Genomic DNA, 20,990 nt, shown 5'->3' on the forward strand with positions numbered 1-20,990 from the left:
GGAGAAACAGGAGTCAGTTCTGTATTTTTTCATTCAAAACTACATTTTTCATGAGTGGCATTTTTGGATGTGTGAGCACTTAGTCATCTATGATACATGATTTTTGTTTTAATCCTGTTCTCACTGTTTCTCTTTGAACCCAAATAATGGTTCTGTGCAACTGTCCTTCCTGAAGGCAATCCCTCTTCTGTATTCTGGGCTTCTAGGAATTTGTATAAGATAATATAGTGTTTCTTCCCCTCTTCCATTAAAAAAAACTACTTACTATAAAAATAAATCAACCAGCTTATTCTTCCTAGTAGAGGTGGTGAATTATTAAGTCACTAGATTGCTTGCTGAAAGGCTGAAACTTTTAAAATGTGAACTGAATTTAACACGAGTTCCGACTTAGTATCACTTTACAGGAAGATTCCTAAGCCTAGTGAAGCTAAACAACCATATCCTCTTATTTCTTTTGTTATCCCAGCAGCTCAAAGATAAAGAGTTAAGACCTTTCAATCTTAGCCTTAATATGCAGGAAACTATAGGCTGAATTCCTACATAGCCATGAATGGGAAAGCACAAACCATCATGCTGGCAATCTTATGAGTTATTTTACTTTCACTGGAATATTTGAAATGGTCATTCTCACAGGGAATAACACTAGATTATGCCTAAATACTTCCACCTTTGTGGTCAGTGCATCAAACCACATTTAGGATGTTTTGTCCCTAGCTGCCCATCATTTTCCCCCATTTACTTTGTCAAAACATCAATAAAGAAATGGAAAATAATTTTTCCAGAGGCAGTACTTAATTGCATCTGAAATAGTGTATAACTCTTTGTCCCTGAAAAGTGAAACAGCTATTAGCTTGCAATTCCTAACTTGTTTTTACAAGTCAAAACTGATGGTAATCAAATAATTCGCAAAGATTCTGATGTCTGTATTTAAGTATTCCTTCTGTATTTAAGTATTCCTTCTACCATCTACCTTTTCTAAGCAAGTTCTGAAGTTTGATGTCTGACTGAAATTTTACCACAAAACAGAAACCTCATTAACTCAAACACATCTATTCTACAGCAGAAGTCCCAATAAACTTAATCACCATTGTGAAGTCTGCAACAAACACAGAGTGACACCAGGATTCCAGCCTCCCCAAGAATAACATGATCTACTGTTGAAATCCATCTCTCTCCCAGAAGGTTGAACAGATGACAAGTGCAGACTACAAGTTTGGAAGGCAGCAAAAGACAGAAACAAGGCTAAATAAGAAAACAAATTTTATAGATCCAGTTTTACAGATAATGTGGTAATGCTAATTCATACCAATGCTGACATTATTCAAAACAGAAAATCATCACGGTATCACTTACATTACTGATCTCAGTACATTTACATGTCTAAGGCAGACAGGAAGGGTGATGTTCAGAAAAGCAGGCATAAGACTTTTACAAAGCATTCAAATTTCGTCCAAGAGCAGAATTGTCTACTTACCAGCCTTCTGCTAACTTAGGATTGTATTACAGATGGACTGCCTTTACACTGGACTGTACTCTCAAAGAACACTTGTGACGACAGGCTGTACGTCCTTCTGAGCAAATCTGGAAATACTGTCTGACACTCATGTAGGAACTGGGATTACAGCAAATTTCTCATCCATTGTATTGCATGGACTTGAGTATTTTACTACTGTGAGATACAAAATGTGATTTCACATTTCAGCTTTAAAGCTGGTATGTTTTTTTCCTCAAGGTAAATGCTGTTACACTGTGCTAGGAACTGACCAGAAGACTAAAGGAAGACTTAGCCAGTTCTATCAGATCAATTATTATCTCACAGACTACCACTGAAACTTGACTAAAATCAACTCACTGATGACAAGACCTCAGGTCAGCCAGCATTACATATAAAGAAGCAAGGTGTTACTTTTACAGTGCTTGTGAGAAAGCACTGGAAGAGTTTACAGAAAAATTTACACTGAATTATATACTTTATAACTACATTGATGTGTGACAAAATGGTTATCATGTAATCCAATTAAAACCTTTCTACATTTTCTCATTAGATAACAGAACAGCTAAAATACAAAATTAAACTGAGTAAGTACTGAATGTAGAGGCATAATTTTACAATTTAAATACATCATTCAAGTAAACTTTACATATTTCAGAAGAAGCTAATTATTTTTTTTTTTAGAAATTACATGATGAAGCATTAATGATACTTCTCCAAAAATGCTTTACAGCATCTAAGACACTGCTCATAAACGGTTTCAAAGTCCTTTTCGTTCCCCTGGAAAAGAAGTGAGGAAAGAGACTGTAAGAATAACAATACTGGCTAAAGAGCAAATACAAATTGCAGACTGGGTTGTCTGCTGTCAGTAATGGCAAACAACAGACATTAGGAAAAAATAAAAACAGTGCAAATACTTGGTGATAGCTTTGGCATATTTCTCTCTAATTTGAGTTCAGGAATTTCCAGAGACAAATTCTGCGACTTTGTATTCAACAGTCCTACATTACTTTCCTTCATGTATTTCTTCCACTCACTTCTGAGCCTTTTAAGTCTTTTCCTTTTTTAGGTTCACACTAAACTGTCATGTTGAATTTGAGTTTAATAAAGCACTGTGTGGAAACAAAAAGCCCAAAACAAACCCCTTTTTGTTTTGAACCTGCTTCCCACTAATACCATTTGCTTACCACTATACCATAATCTCTACTTCCTGGGTAATGAATAGCAATTACTTATTCAGCTTTCCCCATGACATCTAGATTTTACAGAATCTTACTGCATCTTCATCCACTTCTGTTTCCTAACTGAAGAATATTAGTCTAATTGTTTGCTCTTGGCTGACATTATCCAACTTTTTTGACCACCTGCGTCAATGGCTATGTCTCTAACTTTCCTGATCACATCCTCTTTGTATGAAGCTGATCAAACAGGGTTTCACCCAATATTGAAAATGTAGGTGCACTGCATTATTTTAATTCAAATAAATGTTATAAGCATAGTAACATTTTCCTTTCCTATCCCAGTAATATATAGTTTTCTTAAATCATTAAAAAAAAGGTTTACACTTCACTTTGTGTAACATCAGATTATGTATCTCACAGCCCCATTATGATCTGGGAGATTATACTATGCACACAATTTTTAAGCAAGCCACTCAAAGAATTTCTTATACATACATAGTATGGATCTTCAATGATAAGTTGTTTCTGTGGATCGTAAGTTCCAAGTAGCTCAATTTTGGCCTTGCAGTCCTTAACTTGGTTGCTTTTCCTGTTCAAATCTCTGTAGAAGAGAAAACAAAACATTCCCCTGAATTTTCATTCAGAATTTTGGCATCAGTACGAGATGTTCACAACCATTTCTAGACAATGCAGGAAAATAACATGTCTGGACTCTATCAATCCTGTGGACTTTATGCTGCTTCTTATTTTTGTTTTTCTCATTATGTGGGGTCTTTTTTAATTGAGTATGGAAGACATAAACTGAATTCAGAGCATAAAGAAGCAGTCCGGCATTTTACTCATTGCTTAAAAAAACTTTTTAACAGTAAGTTCATCCTCAAATCAACCATTAGCACTTTCAACATTCACTCTTAGCTTGTATTGAACAAAAAACAATGGAAATGATACAGGTATTTTTCTAGAAGTATGAGTAATATTCTCTTATCTGCTCAAAGTCACTGTTTGAGAGTGCTATGCTCTAGCTCATGTGAAATCCTACCACATTCAGTTAACAGAAAATGTCAAATCGGTGTGCTACACCTGTTTTCCTTTTGATATACTGTAGCATTTCACCAGGTGTCACATCCTCTTCCTTCTACGTTGCCTCCCATTGATAGAACATTCTAGTTATGAGATGGCATTTTCCCTATTTGCTTAAAAATGGCCGTCTGTTATCCCAAAAATGGTCATCTGTTATCCACACTTAAAATGGACCTCTCATCATCTTCAGATTAAAGGCACCTCAGTACTATCATCTTCACAATGAACTCCCAAAACATACTAAATTATTTTAATATTACACATCTCCATACCAAATCATCATTTTACTTACTCACCATTACAAAAGGCAAAGAAATCCCTTGTGAATACTTAGTCACAACCATATTAGTTTTAAGATATTACATTAAAATTATTAATTCTGATTAAGAAATTAATTTCAGATAGTTTAGAAATAGCAGTGAGACCACAGTACTGGTTTTGCTTGAAGAAAAATCAGAGATCCTCTATCTAGCTATTGCTTGAATTTACAGATTTTTCAATAAATTCTCTAGCCTTCTATTATTAAAAAAATGTCAGACCATCTTCTTAAGGGTTTTTGGCATACCACTTAATGAAAAGGATATGACAGGCATTCCATCAACACCTGGAATCAGCTTGGCCTCCTCGAGCTACAAATAAGCATTCCTAGGCCATACAGTTGAACTCAGTGCAAGCTAAAGGGAAAACTTTAGCACAGCAGCAGCAATATCCCTGTTACAGTTCTGACATTTCTTCTGCTCTAGAGTTCTTATCAAATAAATTGTTAATTCAAATTTCTGTTTAAGAACTCAAGTGAAACTAGAAGGAAGCCTTGTCACGTCACTGCCTGAGACACTGCAATCAAGCCAAGTGTTACATACCCTTTGTTCACGAAGGCTGTGGAAGAGAGCTTATTCAAGACATTCTAGAAAATTCAACAAAATCATTTCAGTTAAGTGGTGCTGCTTCTGGAAGATTTTGTGTTACTAATAGGGTCTTTATTTAGGCTTTCTTGTTGGTTGTGGTGGTTTGGACCATTTTAAACTAACTTGACAATAGCCCTTACAAGCACTTTGACACTTGTAGTTTATTAAATTCAGCTCCTTAATCCTCAATATGCATGTAATTTAATAGAAATTTTGCTAGTGATATCCAAAATTTTACACTAGGCAGTAGTTATTTAACCACATCTTTCTTAAGAACGTTTAGCCACAGCACAGCTAGCAATAAAACAAGACGTCCCCCAAGCTAACAACCTTGCTAATTTCAGAGTTCCCTCTATTTTTCTATATAAAAAAGTAAAAAAAAAACCAAAACACACCATATTTAATCCCTTCCAAGTTCCCACTTTGTCTTTTAACTGCCATGCAATTAGAAAAACTGATCACTTCAATCAAGACAGTAAGTACATCCTCATTCTTAATTATACAGGCATCAGCTGTATATAGCACAAAGTAACTAAATTTCTATGCCCTTCATCCTTGAGTGGCACGTATCACACAAATAAACCATTGAGTTCTGGCTCAATAAACTTATTAGAAGTGAAGAATCTATCCATTAACACATCATTCACATACATGTAAAAAAAAACCCCTCCAAACAAAGAAACCCCAACATAAGCTAAGGAGTAAAATGTGACATCTGTCTTCCAAGTGACTTAAGAGACATCGCTACAAGTAATCCACATGAATTTGTTCCATTTCTTCATACATTACCTTAGATTGCTCTCATCCATACAAAGTATATGATCAAAAGTCTGGAAATCCTCTTTAGTAATCTAGAAGTAAAAATAGGTGCTTTAGCCTGCAAACTGCATTTGCTTAATGAAAGGTGGGGGGGGAGTGTTTTCAAATTCTGTAGCTCTGATTTATTAAAAAAAGACACAGGGGGAAAGAATAGAACTGCAACTTTATACAATTTTATAATAACTTAAAAAATCATGGTAGAATATATTTAAAACCTTGTATCAATTTCTGCAAGTATTCCACAAAAAAAAGTCAGCAATTTAACCAACCTTTTCTATTTTTTTTTTCTTTTACATTTCATGCATCAACTTAGAACATTATTAAAAACAACATTTCTAGTACTTTTCAACTACTACAACTAAAGCAATTTCCAATTATGGGAACCATGCAATAAAATGGTTAAAATAAAATAGGAGAATTACTTTCTTGATAGGACAACAAAAATATAAGTAACCCAAAATCAATTGCAATACTTCAAATCTAGAAATCTGCTACTGCACAAGAATATATACCAAAAGCTGAAGTATGATGGTATGAGTTACAATCTCTTAAAAACAAATGCATCCACAGTATTTTAGATAATGTAAATTCACAAAATTTGTAGTATGACATGAAAAAATCTGGGATCTATTGTGCATCTTCCTACCATCATACCATCTGTTCTTTTTCTTTCTTGTAATTTATTGACTCCTAAACATGAGTATCAATTAAGTTCAGAGATCTGAGTTCAAGTCATGTAGGGAAACACAGCAGATAAACCACTGACTTAAATACTAATGTCATCTTCTTGTTTTAAGGATGGCTGCAGATGTTTGCCAGTTGTCATTTTATTTCAGTTTATATTTAAGCTTTAGTTTAGGGTAAAATCTTCCCAGACCATGCCCCCAATGCTGGTATAAGATATCTGAACCAGGTGTCCATAGAGTTTAATATTAGAGTTCACTTTAATACTTCTTTCATGCATAGGGATGTATGAAGCGGCATTAACCAAGAAACTTGGGAAGATTGTTCAAGAACAGGTTTTCTGGCAGGCATCCTACAAAGGATGGGCTAGAGAAGTAAGCAAGTACACAGCCAAAAGGCAAAACATATTATTCTGTAAGTCAAGAGTTTTAACTTGTAGAAAATATTTATGTATTTAAGGTTTAGATGGCAAAACAGCCACATTTTTTTTGTGCAGACGGCAAATAGATACTGATTAAGGTCCCGTAACAGGGAGCAGGAAAAGATAGACAGAAATTATTATCAGAATAAAGCCATAAATGAAACACTACATACAAAGAGAATTGAAGAAGAAAGGTCAGGAATACACATGAAAAGAAAGGGTTAATGATGAAAACTAATGCAGACTTGTTTATTTTCACTGTAAAAATATTTGCTGTATTCATGCAGTGCCTCTGACCTAAGAAAATATTTTTGCAGTGGAAATAGCTCTGTTTTCCTGGCAAATCTAATCAGGACTTCTACAAGCTGCTTCTGATTGCTCTACACAGCTGAACACTTGCCCCTGTGAAAATAAGAGGGCACTGATTTCTTTGTTGTACAGACAAATGAAAGAATAAACTAGGAACGCTGGACAATGTGACAGTTATTACCCTCCGACCAGCACTAATACAGTTGCAAATGCAGCCCAAAAACCAAGGCCACCATTTGGCTTGTGCTTTTAAGCCATAACATAGAGTCAGATTAAAAAAAAAAAGCTTTAATTGAGCAAACTCCATTGAACTGAAAGGACTCCTCAAAACTACTAAAACTAGTACTTTGGGGGATGAAATTTAGGACATAAAAATTTAGATACATTTTGAGAAGTGTAGTAGAGAGTTCAAGTAGTCAACTTTGGATGAAACTACACAGATAACAATAACTTTACATTTTAAAAATGCACGTAACAATTATTAAATTATTAGTGAAACATTTCCCTTTATTTACAGAAGGGAAATCTCATTTTCTCTGTCTGAAACCCACAGAGAGGTAGTGATCCTCAAATTTACCCAGTTGTGAAACAATATTTAATACAACCTTCTTCTGATCTCAATTTCATATTTAAGGCAAATGCATGGTATGAGTCATACCATTTTTTGCCTCAGCATGAATAAAAGTGAAAATGATTAAAACTGTTCTGGTTTGTGCATGAAGAATAAAAGCTTAAGAGAATTTCAAAATGCAACCTGTGATTAACTAAAATGATAACAACTTTATTTTATATATAAATATATACATTTGTTTTTGTACTTCACTTTTAACTTAGAATATCACTGCACATGATGGTAGAACATGAACAATTTGATATTCTCTTTTACATAAGCCATTCTTGTAGTACTGAATTTAAAAAAAAAAAGCTAAAATCCATGATTATCATAATTATGCAAAAAATTACATGAGAGAAGGTGTCTTTCACTGGGTGGGAAGCAGTTTTCCACAGGACTGAAGAGGATAATTGTACAGTACTTCGAAGACAACAGAAGATAAATCCCTACTCTCTATTTCTGCAGCCTCTGTTCTTAAATCTTCCTTAATCTGTTCTGAAGCAAGTGTCACACAAAATTCTATCCTTAAGTTTGTCTCTAAAAGTGAAGCAAATACACTTCCATTTGTACAAACCTGACCACTCTGAACAGTCCTATTCTACACTGTCAATACCTCTTTTTTCAGAAGTACCACAAGACCCTATCAGGTCTGCAGTTCAGAGAATCAGCAGAGACTGTCTGACAGAAGTTTAGGGAAAAAAAATTTAACAACTGATGTTGTTAACATCAGTGCAAAATAAACAGTTACCTGTAATTCAGGGATTTGAAGATTTTCTTTATAAAATAAACTATGTGTACTGGAATGATTTAGACAAATTTTCATCCTTTTATTGACTCTTAATTTCCTCTCCCTGAATATGTAGCATTTTAAAGTCTTCTGATTGAAAAATGTCGTCATTTGCCAGAATGTCTAAGCAAATGTCTTCATTAAAGTCTTTTCATTTCTTCTCTGCCAAAGGAAGATATAAAGATTTGCTTCAAGACGAGGATCAACTTGTTTTGGGTCCTTTGCTTTAATTTAGCTGCTCATAAACCACTCTAGGAACACCTAGAAGAATAGTTCTCAAGTTTCCAAGGTGTATCTTCTAGGAAGACAAACATGTCATGCTACTGTGATGACTGAAATATAGACTGAGTAACTTCAATACCATTTAGCTTGTGTATTGCCAAATAATGTTTTTAAGAACTGATAAACAGTAAATCCAGATGTTGTAACAGGAAAAGGTCACAACAGACTTTTGTAGTTATTATTCTAATAGTAAATTATTGAAAAATCTGAAATGGTGCTGTGCTTAATTCTGTTTCATATAAACAGAGATTAACATCAGGAGAGGTCAGCAGAGGGCAATTGACTAATTGAGAGAATTTATTTTTGAAAGTCAAAAAACTAAACATGTAGTCTTTGAAAAGTGAAGAAAGTAAATATGACCTCAGTGAGGTCAAGAAAAATTCTGAACGGAATAGAAATGTAAGATAATAATAAGACTACTTGTCTTTTTGTCAATACAAAAAGTAGTGGCGTAAACTCAAAGTAAGTAAAGGGCAAGCCCTAAAAGAGTATCTTATATCCAGAGAATAGTTAACTGAAGTAAATTATGTGCATATATATCAGTGTCTAAATGATTTAAATAGATGCAGACACATTTACTTCCAATCTCTCTGGAATTCAGTACGAAAATACATGTTATTTTGTTAATGAAAACAGATACGAGTTTAGTTTAAACTTAGAGGATTTCACTAAGTGGCAAACCTGTCTTTGACTTAAGAATGCTTCAAGGGTTTGTTTTCCTCTGAAGCTACCACCAACTGTGCTACTAATCTTGGGTTTGAGTGCTTTCATCCTAATTTAGCACTCAATATATTTTTAAAATACCTACATGCGAGTACAAAAGCTTTTTGTGATGAAGAGGTATTCTACTTTTTTTGCTAAATAAATATGCAATTCCTTGCTGAAGGATCTGTCACAGATTACTAGAGTAAGTCCATTTTAAAAAAGTATTTTAAAAATTATCAGAATACTACACATTTGGAGGCAGGAGTTTTCTATAATGCAGAAACTAGTTCAATGCTTTCCAGTTATACTTCCAATGAACCTTAATAACAAAAAACTTGTTAAGCTCAACTAGAAGAGTTAAGCCACTCTGGAGTCCTTAAAAAACTGCACAGAGTATTTATTTACTACTTGATGCTTAACCATGCATTGGTCAAATGACATCTGTGATTGCAATGGTTAGGTCATGGGTATGAATAAGGAAGAAAATATACTCTCTTCTACCTGTCGTGCTTTATGTGCTGTCTCAATGCCATGATTTCTTAGACAACTTAAAGCCCTTGTATCTGGAAAGCGCCCCACGTTCCAGTCTGAAACAGCGGCACTGTCTGTCCTCCACTGTAACAACAAAACAAATACATACAGAGATTTTAAGAAAATTAAGGTACAGTACCTGCCTGGCAATATGATTCATGGTAATGCCATGCTTCTTCATGCAATTCTGTCCTCGATAGTCAGGAGGGCTTCCTATTTCATAGGCAGATGTCGCTGCACTGTCTATCCTCCACTACAGAAAAACAAATTCATATTTTTATGTTTCTTTCCTCACTGCTTATATTCTGACTGGCTATGAGACAGTTATTTCTTGGAACAGAAATCAATAGCTTACCTTTTGTTCAAGCTTCTCATCAGCTACAAGTTTTCTGAAAACTGCCTCAGCTATTGGAGAGCGACAGATGTTTCCTATGGAAACAAAAGATTCAAGTAAATTTTCAAACTTTTTCAAAATTTTGAAAACAAAAAAACAGTAATTGCGTGGATTTTTCAGCCCAGATCAGATTAAAGATTTTTATTTACTCAGACAGAATGCAAACTGTGTATATGAGAACCCCAAGTCCTGTGCCTGGGTTGGGGCAATCTCCAATATCAGTACAGACTGTGGCATGAAGGTATTGAGAGGAGCCCAGTGGAGGACTTGGGGACACTTGGGGTGGGTGAAAAGCTGGATATGAGTCAGCAGAGTGCATCTGCAGCCCAGAAAGCAAATCACATCCTTGACTGTATCACAAGCAGCATGGCCAGCAGGTTGAGGGAGGGGATTCTGCCCTTCTGCTCAGCTCTCATGAGATTCCACCTGGACTAATGCATCCAGTTCTGGGGCATCCAGCACAAGAATGACATGGAGCTGTTGGAGTGGGTACAAAGGAGGGCCACAGATGATCTGAGGGCTGAGCACCTGTAAGTGAGAACTGAGGTTGTGCAGTCTGAAGAAGAAAAGGACTGGAGAAATCAGATCTTACTGCAACCTTTCTATATATAAAGGGGACTGTAGTGATAGGACAAGACGGTTTTAAACAGAAATGGAGAACACTTGTATTGGACAGAAACAAGATTTTTTTTTTTTTCCACAGTGAGGGCGGTGAGACATTGGAACAGGTTGCTCAGACAAACTGTGGTGCTCCATCCCTGGAAACGTTCAAGACCAGTCTGAAGGGGCTTTGAGCAACTGGGTCTAGTGGAAGGCATCTCTGCTTATTGCAAGACATTGTAACTAGATGAGATGACCTAGCTGATGGTCCCCTCCCACCCAAATCATTCTAGGATTCTGTACTATCCGATGGTCTCTTGAACACGTCCAAACACAGCCACCACCACTGTGAAAATGTACTGAAATGGCTGAACAGCCTGTAGAAGAACACTCTTGGTAACTGAAGTCAAGTCACTACAGGTCAAACTGAGCCCTCATCAAGAGCAGCATCCAGAAACTATTCTAACCCGCAAAAACTGAACTCAAGTACGTAAGCTTTAAAAACATCACTTTTTTTTTTAATCTGAACTTTTTCTGCCCAAAATACAGAGGATTAGGAACAAAAATCACATGGCAAAGCTTAAATGCTGTCAACCAGCCAACAAACAGTTATTTGTTCCAAAACAATCTTCCCTTCCAATGGCCTCCAACTGCCCTAGCCACTTGATCTGATATTTTTTTCAAAAAGAACCTATTTCAACAATGAATTACAGCTCCATTAAAAATTAAAAATAATGGATCTACAGCATATTTGTTCTGAAACTGTAACTATAACTCAATCTACGGCAGACCTCTTAAAAATGCATGCAGAAATTCTGATTTGAAAAGAATGAAGTGTCTCAACAAAAAAAAAAAAAAAAGCCTTTTCAATGATTACTTTCAACGATTAGCTCTTTCATCCTTAAGCAATTTTCAGTAACTAGATGGATATTCATAATATTTGATTTGTAATGCAGATTGCAGTAACTCATACACATAAATCTTCCGTTCCCATCAAATGTAATGTGTAACTTTGCTCATCTCTGACTTTTGAGCAGATAAGTATTAGATACCAGAAATGGTGAAACTCATCTCTGTACCCTTAAATAAATCACTCTCCTACTACTGATTACATTCTTCCCAAATCTCAAACTGTAAAAAGAAAAAAAATTCCAATGAACAAAGCTAAATTTCCATCAGCAAAGAGAAATTTTCACATGAGGCACTTTATCTCATTTTTAAACAAAACACCAAGGTAGATACTTCATTGCTAGAGAGCAGCTGCTATGGCCTGGGCATTTAATAACTTGCTGTCACACATCAGCTATAAAAATCACAAAGAAGGAAGTGAAGGTCTGAAGCAATACCAAATTACTATCAAAGATTTAGAGAACTTCAAATCAAATAAATGGCAAAAGGAACAGGCTAACCACTGAAAAACTGATCTTGCCAAAACATTGAGTTCTGATGTCAGCAGATCTTCCAGGAGAAAACATACTATAAGTCTATTATTTGAATTAGTTTATTTCATGCACAGAAATTAAACCAGTCTTGGAAGAAAAATAAAACAAGAAAATTTTGGGGCTCCCTATGTGGTTAAGTGAGAAAATAAGTTAGTATTATTAATTATGTAAGTGCTTAAAATAAAGCAAAAAAATAATCTTAGTTTTTGAGTTAAGCATTATACAGTAAAATTTCAAAACATGGTAACATACAGCACAAGACAGAAAATAACCTCCATATCAATGAATTCAATTCTTTGATATTGAAAGCCTATTGAAAGCATCACTCCTCTTACAAACACATAAAGCTCCACTTTAAAAGGCATTTCCAGGTATTAATTTCCTGTGGTAGCATAAGACCTTCCAGTTCCAACTTAGTCTCTGCTCATCTGATCTTGGTTAACGCCAGTCTCTGTCTTTCCTTCAACAGATACAGAACCCTTGCCAAGCATAGTTGTGCTAAACTAAACAAACCAAGCTCTCAATCTCTTCATGAAATTAACTGACCTTATCTAATCACTCCAGTTAAGTCAGATCTGCATTTCTAATATGTCAGTATTCAAGAAAAGTAAATTCAAACAAAACTACAGATTACACTACATGAAAAGTTTGTTCCCATTTGTTTTTTAAATTAAAAAAAGTCTGCAATAGGTACGTAGTGTTTTTGAAAATAACCTGAGAACTTCTACAATCACCTTTGACTCATTCACAAGTATCAGATTTATAAGTCCCTACTCCTAATTTGTCCATTCCCTCTCTTTCTTTGTTACTTCAAATAGGTAGGTGATCTTTAAGTCTTTTTTCTAAAGTATTACAGTCTGCTTTCATTACACCAGCTGTGGAGGCCATCCATTTCTTCCTGAGCAAAATTTTTTCTCTGTATGAGTGATCCCACACAACTGTGCATGAACAGTTAACTTTTCACTCAACATTTCAGTAAAAAACAATGATTAATACTCTTGGATCTTGTAATTCATTAACTAGCTCCCAAAATCTCAAAATGGTGGTTTTGAAATAAATCCTTCATAGCTTTTTCCATTTGTTTAGCCTTGTGTTTCACATGGATCGAACTAGTTCCAAATTTTCCCTCTTATACAGCTTGCTCACTTCTTAAAATAAATGCCATAAATAGAATCTTTAATGATATCATATAAAATACCATAATGAAGCATGATCATCTTTGATTAAACATATTAACTACCACTTCAAGCAGCAACTAGAAACTTCAGTTGTATCATTTTTGAAACCAACACTTAACCCAGTTTGTGACTTAAAAATTCATGTCTTCCCTGATGACACACTCCAGATATTAGCAGAAGTATTAACACTGTTAGGGAACCTCAAGCAGTATTTTAATATATTCTTGGGAACTATGGACAGAATCACAGAACTGACTTAAGAGAAGCTCTTTTCCCCACATACTCTGCAATATTATTTTCATCTTAAAAAACTTTTACCCATGCTACTCCTTGCAACTGTTAGCACTCATCTCAAGATTGATGTACAGCTCCATCTTATCCTGCTAACATATGCAAACTTAATCCTTGTTTTCCAGTCACTTTCCTCACTAATTTCTATCCATTTCAGATACAGTTTAACATCCCACATTGATCTCTCCAGGCTGTGCATCCTCACAGATGTACAGTATTTCCTAAGTTATGGATTGACAGATGTATTTGGAGAATGGAGAGACTTCACAAGAAGAATCATAGGGCAATTACCTTCCTCCTTGGTCTTGAAGCATTATTTTCCTTAAATGTTATTTACATATTATCTTCACTCCCTATCCTCCTCTAACATTCCCTTTCTGTTTTGTTGTACTTCCAACTGATCTGATCATGCTGGCTTGATGCAGAAGGCAGAAGTATTCAAATTCTCAAAATCTCCATCTTCTCCCTTGATTTTTTTTCATATCAAGTTCCTTAAGTTGTAGTGACATTTTCCATCACACAAAACTAGTACCCAAGGTAGCTAGAGTCCACCTACTGAAACATCTCCGAATACAATGATTCAAGGACAAGAGATTTCAGTCACAGAATCAGTACTGGAACCATTTGTCAATCACTTTAAGAAGTCATGTTTTCACATTAATTTTCTAAGCACAAGGCTTCCAGTGTCAGTGACCTAAGCCAACACCTAATTTTTGGAGTTCTTACTCCCATCTCTGCAGTAATCTTTGACCCACCCCAGACAGAAATGGCATCTTTGCTTCTACTGGCAGAAGTGGGAACTTGAATCCATTTATTGCTCAGTTCCACTCCCCATCTCTGAATATGCTGATCCAATAACTTAGTCTCTCAAGTGGTTTTGGATCTTAATTGTTCTTTATTCAGCTCCCCACTTCTTTCAGAGCTTCCCCAAATGCAAACAAATGCTTTTCCCTTGTTCCTTTTTTATGCTGTCTGCTGCTAGTAACAAAACTAGTTTTACTAGTTTTCATCCTTTCATATACAAAAATCTGGTTTTTATTCTACTAAAGTTTCCATGAATGGTCACTTTACCCAAGTGACTGGAATAATACTTTCCATCATTTGCACCATTCATAAGGTCCCCTTCACGAGTGTTTAAAACTGACTAGTCACTTTATTATGTTCTGCACTCTAATTCCTGTCAGAACTTCATCACAAGACCTAGTTCTTTCCATCTTGTCATTCTCAGCATTCAATTACTTTTGTAGGAATTCAAGGTACAGATTTTAGTTCAGATACCCCAATCTTTGCATTTGCATGTGTGTGTGTGTGACATGTGTCTCAAAATCTTTCCTTTCAGTAAGAATAATTATCCTGAATTAATCAACTGCTGGTACATCAGGCTTTTCCAATAAACCTAAAGGTGCATCAGGAAAACACAAGTTTTTAACACATAAGCACCTAGTTACAACAATCAGACCCTTAACATATTTTAAGCATAGATCTTATTTTTCAATTCCAAGATTACTTTTACAATCATGCTTTCAACTCTCTAGTAATTCTGCATCATTTTGAAACACAGATTAAAAAAGACACTGTATTATTACAGTTGTATTACCAACACAAAGAAGAAAGATAATTTCCCTTACATTTGTCTAAGGTTCTCTTTATAAAAAAAGACATTTCTTTTTGTCAAGTTGCCAAGAATCCTCATTACAGCAACTGTTCATGACTTCTTCAATGTCTTACCAAACCTATTGCTTTCCCATTCTGCAGCTATAAACAGAATTTTGTCCCATGAAACCTAGCATTTGGCTGTATCTAAACAGATACAATGAATTGTGACAACTGCATCAGGAAACTCAAATCCCTCTGTAACTGTCATCTAATGTCCTCATACCGACTGAGTTAGTGCCATTTCAGAAATTATTTTATGCAGTCTAGATCCCCAGAGACAATACTCATAAGCAGTGATTCACAAGAAGCATTAATAATCTGAAGATCTAGCCAACCCACTTTGCTCAACAGTATACCTATCTTACAACCACTCCTCCATCTCTAGAGATCAGAAAGCCAGTACCTGGTCTAAGATGCCCAGTCAGCTTGTTTTGTTATAGCGGAGAAATCATCAGAGAGAAAGAGGCAGACTTATATAACACAACATCATACTAAGCCCATTTCTGGAGCTCAACTGTTAATTACATGAGCTATGTAAGTGTAAAATGAGCAAACTGCATTTTGATTCACCTTCACTTTTAATTCTTTCTCTTCTTAAATTTAAAAAAAAAACATTTTCTGGTGCCTTTTCATATGTGTAATTAGATATGTTGCTGGGTATTTCAATTATTTCTGAGTGACGAGGAACCCTTATCATTAATGTAGTTACGCACATTAACTATATTGTATTTTGTTGTGTAATGACTATCTGCTTATCTCATTACAAACAAAGAACACAATAGATATTTCAGTAATAGGTTTCTTTCAAAACAATGTAGAAAGAAAATCTAGTTTTTCATGAAGAAGAGTCATTTCTGGAATCCACTCTCACTAGAAGTGGCAAACTTTAGAATTAACGTACTGCATTAACCAACACTGCATTAAATGCAGTTCTAGAAATCTGTTTAGTACTCTTTTCAGATATAATCTCAGCTATTATTCCTAATAAAATTTAGGTGGGAAAAGGTATCACTCTTGAAAAATAACCAAAAAAAAAAAAAAAGCAATATTAAAGCAGGATCAAGAAACAAATTGCCTACAAAATTTAACTGAGAAGAGTGTATGTCACTGGAAAAAAAAAGCGCTTATCATGTCAATTACCTTTTCACACTACACATCACTAAGTTGTTTTTTTTTTATAACCCAGTAACACATAAGAGGAAATTTAAAGGCTATTTACAACATCTGATTAAGACAATCCATCCTATTAACACTGGTCCTGATTGGTACTTGTGCACCCTTTCCTCAGGCCTAATAATTAATTAATAGAAACTATTATGTTACACTAAAGAGCTCCTGCATTAGAACCTTGTTATAGTGCAAATCACAACTGTGGGCTTACACACCCACATGTATGAATTGTTTCACAAAACACAGAATAGTTTAGGTTGGAAAAGACCCTGAAGATCATATCTGACCATTCACCTAGCACTGCCAAGTCCCCCACTAGCTCAAGTTCTTAAACACCATGTCTACAAAACACCGTGTCTGTTAAATACCCATGGAGCCTCAACTATTCCTCTGGGCAGCCCCTTCCAATGCTTGACAACACCTTTGCGATGAAATTTTTCCTAGTATCCAATGTAAACCTTCCCTGGTGCAACTTAGGGCCATTTCCTCTTGTCTCTGTTAACTTAGTTCAGGTATTGTAGAGAGTGGCAAGGTCTCTCCTGAATCTCCTTCTCTCAAGGCTAACCAACCCCAGCTCCCATAGCTGCCCTTCAGACTTGTGCTCCAGACCCTTCACCAGCTTTGCTGCCCTTCTCTGGACACACTCCAGCACTTCAATGTCCTTCTTGACTGAGGGGCTCAGAACTGGACACAGCACTTGAGATGCAGCCTCACCAATGCTGAGTACAGGGGGACAATCCCTGCCCTGGTCCTGCTGCCACACTATTGCTGATTTGGGCCAGGATGCCACTGGCCTTCTTGGCCAGCTGGGCACAGCGGGCTCATGTTCAGCTGCGGTCAATGAGCACCTCCAGCTCCTTTTCCACAGGGCAGTTTTCCAGCCACTCTGTCTTCAGCCTGCAGCACTGCAGAGGTTGGTGTGATCCAAGGGCAGGACCCAGCACTTAGTCTTGTTGAACTTACTGTTGAATTTGACACAGCTTGTAAAGCTCACTCTGCAGAGCTTTTCTATTTTCCAGCAGATCAACACTCCCACCCAACTTGGTGCTGTCTGTGAACTGACTACAGCAGCCATTAACCCCCTTGTCCAGATATTACTGATTAAGATATTAAACAGGACTGATCCCAACACTGAGCCCTGAGGAACCACTATGCATGACCAGCTGTCAGCTGGCTGTAAATCCATTCACCACTACTTTGGGCCCGCACATCCAGTGTTTTACCCAGGAAACAGTGCACCCACCCAAGCCCTAAGTAGCCAGTTTTTCCAGGAGAATACTGTGGGAAATGGTGTTAAAGGTTATAGTGAAGTCCAGGTAGACAACATGCCTCTTTTTCTCATCCACGAGGCAGGTCACCTGGTCACAGAAGATCAGGTCGTTTATGCAAGACCTGCCTTTCCTAAACCCATCCTGGTTGGGCCTGATGCCCTGGTTGTCCTGTGCCACATGATGGCACTCATGATCATCTGCTCTGTGACCTTCCGTGGCACTAACATCAGGCTGGCTGGCCTGCAGTTCCCCACATCATTCTTTCAAACCTTCTAGTAGATGAGTGTCACATTTGCCAACCACCAGTCAACCACAACCTCCCAGCTAACCAGGACTGATGGTAAATGATTGAAAGTGGCACAGTGAGCACTTCTAGCAGGTCCCTCAGTGCAGGAAACATGGCTGGAAAGCAGCCTGGCAGAAAAGGACCTGGAGATGCTGGATGACACCCAGCTGACAGCAGTGTGCCCATGGCGCCCATGTGGCCAAGCAGGCCAGTGACATCCTGGCCTGTATCGCCAATAATTTTCCCAGCAGAACCAGAGATTGTCTCCCTGTACTCAGTACTGGTGAGGCCACACTTCAAATCTTACCTTCAGCTCTGGCCCCTCACTACAAGACATTGAGGTGCTGCACAGTGTCCAAGGAAGAGCAGGCACCAAGGATGGTGAAGGGTCTGGAACACAAATCCTGTGAGAAGCAGCTGAGGGAGGTGGGATTGTTTAAGCTGGAGGAAAGGAGGCTCAGGGAGACCTTACTGCTGTCTACAATACCTGAAAGGAGACTGTAGACAGTGGCCTATTCCCAGGCCACTTGTAATAGAAGAGGACACAGACTCAAGAGAGGTTCAGTTTGGACAGGAGGAGGAAATTTTTCACTGAAAGGGTGGTTAAGAATTGAAAGGAGCTGCCCAGCAGGGTGAGGGAGTCCTTGTCCCTGAAGTGCTCAAGAACCAACTGGATGTGGCACTTAGCGCTATGGTTTAAATTGGCAGATTGGTGTTTGGTCAAAGGTTGGACTTGGTGATCTTGGAAGTATTTTCCAACCTTAGTGAATCTGTGATTCTATTCTGTTAATCTGTGATACTACTCCCCATCCCTTTTTTCCAGCTCATGGGGCTGGTACACAGAGACAAACTGGTCTGAGTGCTCAAGACTGAGGCAAAGAAGGCATTAAACACTTCAGCCTTTTCCTCATCCTTTGTCATTGCTTCCTCCTCCATCCAATAAAGACAAAGATTCTACTTAGCCCTCCTTTTGCTGCTGATGTATTTATAGAAATATTCTTTTTTGTTCTTTATGGCAGTAAACACTAAGTTCCAGCTGGGTTTTGGACCTTCTAATTTTTCTCCCTGCGTAACTTCATGACATCCTTTAGTCCTCTTGAGCTGCCTGCCCCTTCTTCCAAAGGTCATAATCTCTCCTTTCTTCCTTCAGTTCCAGCCAGAACTCCCTGTTTAGCCAGACCAGCCTTCTTCCGCACTGGTGCACCCTTCAGCACATAGGGATGGTGATTACCACTGTCCTTAGAACATCATGTTTGGGAAAGAGGATTCCTATTAATTAAGATGTTTTATACAAAAACATCTGTATTGACCGCTAGTTTCTAAACACACAGCAATTGATAATCCCTTACTAAAGGATGTTTTCTCTGGATTATTATTAGGGGTTGATTTCACTCAAAGGTAAACATCAAAACATATTTCAGAAAATTAAACTCCTATTTTACTATTCAACTAATCTGCATATATCCTATTACAACAACAAAAAAAGCAGATAGCAAGAAACCCAAACATTAACTAACGGTTTTGTAACAAACCTGGCAAACTGCCATGGGTTCATAGCACATAGATAAGATTAGATGGGCTAGGAAGCAGATAATGTCAACAGCCCTCCTAGAGCAGAGCAGAGAGCCACATGGATAGTTATGCCCTGAAGAAAGCAGAAGTTTAGCAAAAGTATGTACAAAATGGGGCATGGCTCTGTAATCTGTATTGTCAGGTTAGCTATTTGCTGGTTGTTATTATTTTGTTTACCAGTAATCGACTGTCCTAAACTCCAGAAAAGCATTCAGGTGATTTCTGATCACATCAAACTTCTGTTTTCTGGGACTTTGCATGACAAGATTTACAACTTAACCATAGAAAGTATCAGTAAAAGGAAGTTTCCTGTTTCTTCATTTTGTTAGCATTTCAAAAAAGTCTTAATTCTTTTCACTCATTTCCATACCAGATCAAGAATTTCATTATTAGATCATAACAGATCAGCCTCCACCAAGTTCCTTTTTTTACTTGAAGTCCTACCCTTCTTTCCCTGTCTTTACAGCAGCTCTTACATTAACTTCAGTGGTTCGTGTTGTGGTTTTCTCTCCCCTTCCCACGTCAAGTGCTCCCAACATCAAGCCTGCGGGCAGGCTCCCCAATCCTACCCCGCTGTTCCAGAGGCCAAGTGCTGCACAGCCCGTATCAGAACGCTGCTCAAAGCCACCTCTCCGTGCTGCCCTCAAGCAGCAGCCTTAGGTCAGAGCTGGTTTATGACTACTTAGGTGTTGCACTTTCCCACACACAAGATTCGTGTTTGTCAACACTGCATTTCACCTTCTTCACTACTTCCTACTACTTTCACAGAATCAAAAAACCATTACGGTTGGAAGGGACCTCTGGACATTATCTAGTGCAATTCCCCTATCGAGGCAGGGTCACCTAGTGCAGGTTACACAGGAATGCGTCCAGATGGGATGGGAACGTCTCTAGAGAGGGAGATTTCACAACCATTCCGGGCAACCTGCTCCAGTGCTCTGCCCTCAATGCCAAGCCCTTCCTCGTCGTTCCTATCACAAAAAGGGCGCAGCTGTATTCCGCCTTCTCTCTCACTTCCCGGCTACTACTCGGGCCCTCCCCGACACGGCAAACCCGCGGAACCGTCCGAGGGCGGCACCGCGGCGGGTGCCGCACTTCCCCCGGCCCGGCCCTTGCCTCACCGCGCTCCCGCCCCACCCCGGCGGTGCCCCGGGCCGAGGAGCGGCGGGGCAGAGCGGAGCGGAGGCAGAGGGTGCGGCGGGAGCGGCCGTCCCTGTCGCGCTCACCCAGGCACACGAACAGCACCGACTTCGCCTCCCCCGCCGCCATCTTCCTCAGAGGACCTCGCAGCTGTCGCACCGCCCGCGCTTCGCTTTACGGC

General features: G+C 37.8%; 1 protein-coding gene across 1 annotated transcript; it reads right to left on the reverse strand.

The window, feature by feature from the left end:
- Positions 1 to 1,243: 1,243 nt before the first annotated feature.
- ACP1 (acid phosphatase 1) lies at positions 1,244 to 20,945 on the reverse strand. Its single transcript, XM_021551262.4, has 6 exons — positions 20,896 to 20,945; positions 10,165 to 10,238; positions 9,949 to 10,062; positions 5,448 to 5,509; positions 3,169 to 3,274; positions 1,244 to 2,272 (listed from the first exon to the last, which is right to left on the reverse strand). Exons 1-6 carry the CDS (start codon positions 20,936 to 20,938, stop codon positions 2,195 to 2,197), a joined length of 477 nt encoding a protein of 158 aa, XP_021406937.1. The 5' UTR covers positions 20,939 to 20,945; the 3' UTR covers positions 1,244 to 2,194.
- Between the last annotated feature and the right edge of the window lie 45 nt (positions 20,946 to 20,990).

The sequence above is a fragment of the Lonchura striata genome, chromosome 3, assembly GCF_050655825.1.
Source record: "Lonchura striata isolate lonStrDom1 chromosome 3, ASM5065582v1, whole genome shotgun sequence".
Classification (NCBI taxonomy): Eukaryota; Metazoa; Chordata; class Aves; order Passeriformes; family Estrildidae; genus Lonchura; species Lonchura striata.